At 37.7% G+C, this 3,264-nt stretch overlaps 1 protein-coding gene across 1 annotated transcript in view; it reads left to right on the top strand.

Annotated features, from left to right (window-relative positions):
• The window catches only part of LOC138023636 (E3 ubiquitin-protein ligase TRIM71-like), a 14,336-nt gene extending 12,581 nt beyond the window's left edge, over positions 1–1,755 (top strand). The window contains exon 2 of the mRNA XM_068870678.1: positions 1–1,755. This exon is cut by the window's left edge and continues 1,938 nt beyond it. Within this exon, the coding sequence (XP_068726779.1) occupies positions 1–310 (310 nt within the window). The 3' untranslated portion in view covers positions 311–1,755.
• Positions 1,756–3,264: the final 1,509 nt, after the last annotated feature.

The raw sequence follows: 3,264 nt of genomic DNA, 5'->3' as shown, positions 1-3,264 counted from the left end.
TATCTCTACTCATTGTGTCAAGGTATTTGACAAAACAGGAGTGTATTTACATGACATTGGCTGTCAGGGGTCTAATGATGGCCAGTTTAATCGTCCGGAGGGACTAGTTATAGACAAGTACAACCGACTGATTGTGTGTGATAGAGGTAACCATAGGCTGCAACTCTTCACCCTGGGCGGGAAGTTTTTGACTAAATTGAAGAAACAGTATTTAGAAAATGGCCTACCCTCTTACGTTGCTATAAACAGTGGTGGCAGTCTAATAGTAGCCGATCCACTGATCAGTGGACGCATTTATGTTTTCCATTAAGATGTGATATATTTTTGCTTACAAAAAGGCTAACATTTTCTAATCATTCAGCCGAGAATGAAGTAATGAATATTGAAAGTGCATTGCATAAGGTCTGAGCAATGGTGCTTTGAAAATTCGAGATTTTACAAAGAATAGGTGGGACCAGTAGCGCATTTGTCAGCCAAGAATTTTTCATGGCTAATAACTGGCTCGTTATCAAAGCCAAAAGGCTTAAGATTGTAGGTTTAACTTAAGTTTAACAAGTTCTTTTACCATTTAAACTCAATTTTTAAATAGCATGATTGATGCCAGCTTTGCAAACTCGTATGTTAGGGAAACATAACTTGTTAAAAAAGCCAAGATTCCCTTATACCTTTCCAATGAGCTTCGTACTAGAATCTGCAACTACCCGGTCGTAAAGCAAGCGAAAAACGAGGAAAAGTCCACTGGAAAAAAATCATTATTTTTAGTTTTAAATGGATAATTTTAAAGGTATTTTGTTTTGTCATCTTTTCATGATTTCCATAAATACTCTTCGATCAATTTTGACTGGTCACGATCTTGTCTGATCCAACGCTGTACAAGACGTAAGCCTGTTTTTCACTAGGGACGGAAGCGCAAGCATAAGAGCGCTTAATTCACCGTCAAAACGGAGTTGAGACAAGCATAAGCACAAACACAAGGATCAAAATTTGTCCTTTTCCTTGTGCTTGCGCTTATTCTTGCGTTCGCTTGCGTCGTGTGAAAACGAAACACAGCATAAGCCAATTAAAGCACTCGTTCCAGATTCCTCGTGGATATGAGCATTTGAACAAAATGGTGGATTCTGTGGTTAATTTTGATGCTTATGTCGACGTTCTTTTTCATTAGCATAAGCTGCTTATTCTTGTGCTTGCGTCGCTAGTGTAAACCAGGCTTTATCGTCCACGGTTTTGCAAAAGTTTTTAAAAATTTAACCTCAAGTTCACTGATGGCTAAGTAGCTAAGATGTCAGTTTACATCCCTTGCTTTGTTTTTTAGCTTCAGTTTGAGGCTTTCACTTTCAGTGTCCAATTCAGTGTTCTTAGAATTGTCTTTACTTAAAATCAATTTTCATTCTTCAGGACAGGGAACATTTCGCCATCAAAAGAATACCCCATTTTCGAGTTTTTGTTTGCCTTCGTTTTATGGGGAAAAACAGACAAACAGTAGCTCTGAAATAAATAGCTCCGTTCTGAGTCCTTGAGCCATAAATTTGTTTGAGTTGGCTGGTGATGGTGGGCATTTGGTATTTAGCAGAATGATACAAACGGGAAGTAACTTTCCAATACTGTAGGGATACTGGAACTGTGCTAGGCCACTACCAGAGCAATACAGGGCCGACACTCGAGCCATACTCGAACAACACAAAAACAATATTGGACCAACAATAGATCTTCATTGGATCACTACATGATTTCAGTTACGATTCATCACTTATCTTATCTAGGACATCGGTGTTGTTAGTCAAAAAGGTTCTACCGAACAGGAAAGTGACAAAAAAAACCAGCTCAAATGTAAGGGCGGTGACTTGAATTCGACGAGACACTTTTGCGTTTGCCTTATTGTTTATTTCTTTTAATTGCCTTGTTTTCCAAAGAGAATATCCTCTTTTACTACAGTCAGTAAGGCACTTCTATCACTTTATTTTGACCAAGCGGAGTCAAAGGTTTGAAATGATACATGATATTAAATCAGCATAATTAACAACTCTGTTATTGAGGAAAACTCCACAGAGGTCCATAACTCGTAAAATCGCAAAACATAAAGTACTGCATGTTGCATCTTCTCATTTGTATTCATAAACATTACTTCAGAAATAGCGTTCTTAAAGACAAATTTGCTCTCTTGTTTCCATGAAAATTAATGTATAATTTATGCTCTTTATTGCAATCCACTGTTCGAGGGAATTCCCTATCTTCCTCGAAAGTCAACAAAAAATCGCAAGAAAATAAAACTCGACACACTTGAAAATTCAACGTAATTTTTGTTATCTTAACCGTGAAAGTCTATCGAATTCTTTGCCAGTTCCATTAAGGTGAATACGCGGGTGTTGTCTTAATATCTGCGCTAAAGAGGGTCTATTATACTCTGACGGTTTAAGCCAATTTTGAGTCAGTCGGTCTACGGATTCAGTCATATTTTTGAAGCGGTTTACGGTCTGAAGAAATTACTGCGCGGTTGCGGGAAATCATAACTTAATTGCGTGGTTTTCCGTTTTTGTGTGTTTGTTGGCGGTTTTTCGAAAAGTTTTGTGGGAGATTTCAAACTTGCCTTTAGTGCGTCGTTATGAACAACGTGCATGATTTTTTGTGTTTGTGAACTTTTCATTAGATGCCAAAACTTTTTGGTTATAGTTTATTTGAAAGGACCTGTAGAAAAAAGATGTTTTGTTGTCTTTTTCCTAAGATCTCGTGGTCTTTGTGATGAGAAACAATGTGTGAAGTACTGTTAAAAGATCTCATTCTGCCATAAAGTTGGGAAAGGGGAAAACGAAAGCGGTTTGCGGTCTCAGAGGCCATAAAGGCGTTTCCGGTTTCAAGGAGAAAAAGAAAGCGATAAGCGGTCTAAAAAAAAAACAAAGTAAGGCGGTTTGTGTATTGTGTGACCCCCTATAGTACACCCTCTAATATCCCAACATATTGTCGTCGATTTTGAGACAAATTGCATGCCACTTGTGTGTCTGGAAACCAGAATCAGGGAATCCGGATATGGAAACCAGAAACACTAAATCATCTTAAAAAAATACATTGATGTAACCACTGGGAACATGGTAAGAAAATCTCCCTGGTTTTCAGTACATGCTTGAGGTGATTTGAAATGACAAATAAGTGATTTGTTTTAAATATTAAGCAAATGTGCTCGTCGAGAGAGAAGGAGCGTATAATTTTCCGTTTTATTGTATTACTATTAATTTACTTATGGTGATTCCTTTGTTTTGCACAGCGCATCTC

The sequence above is a fragment of the Montipora capricornis genome, chromosome 11 (assembly GCF_036669925.1).
Source record: "Montipora capricornis isolate CH-2021 chromosome 11, ASM3666992v2, whole genome shotgun sequence".
NCBI classification, from domain to species: Eukaryota; Metazoa; Cnidaria; class Anthozoa; order Scleractinia; family Acroporidae; genus Montipora; species Montipora capricornis.
Note: the sequence above shows the minus strand (reverse complement) of the source record. Positions and strands in the feature narration are given on the sequence as shown.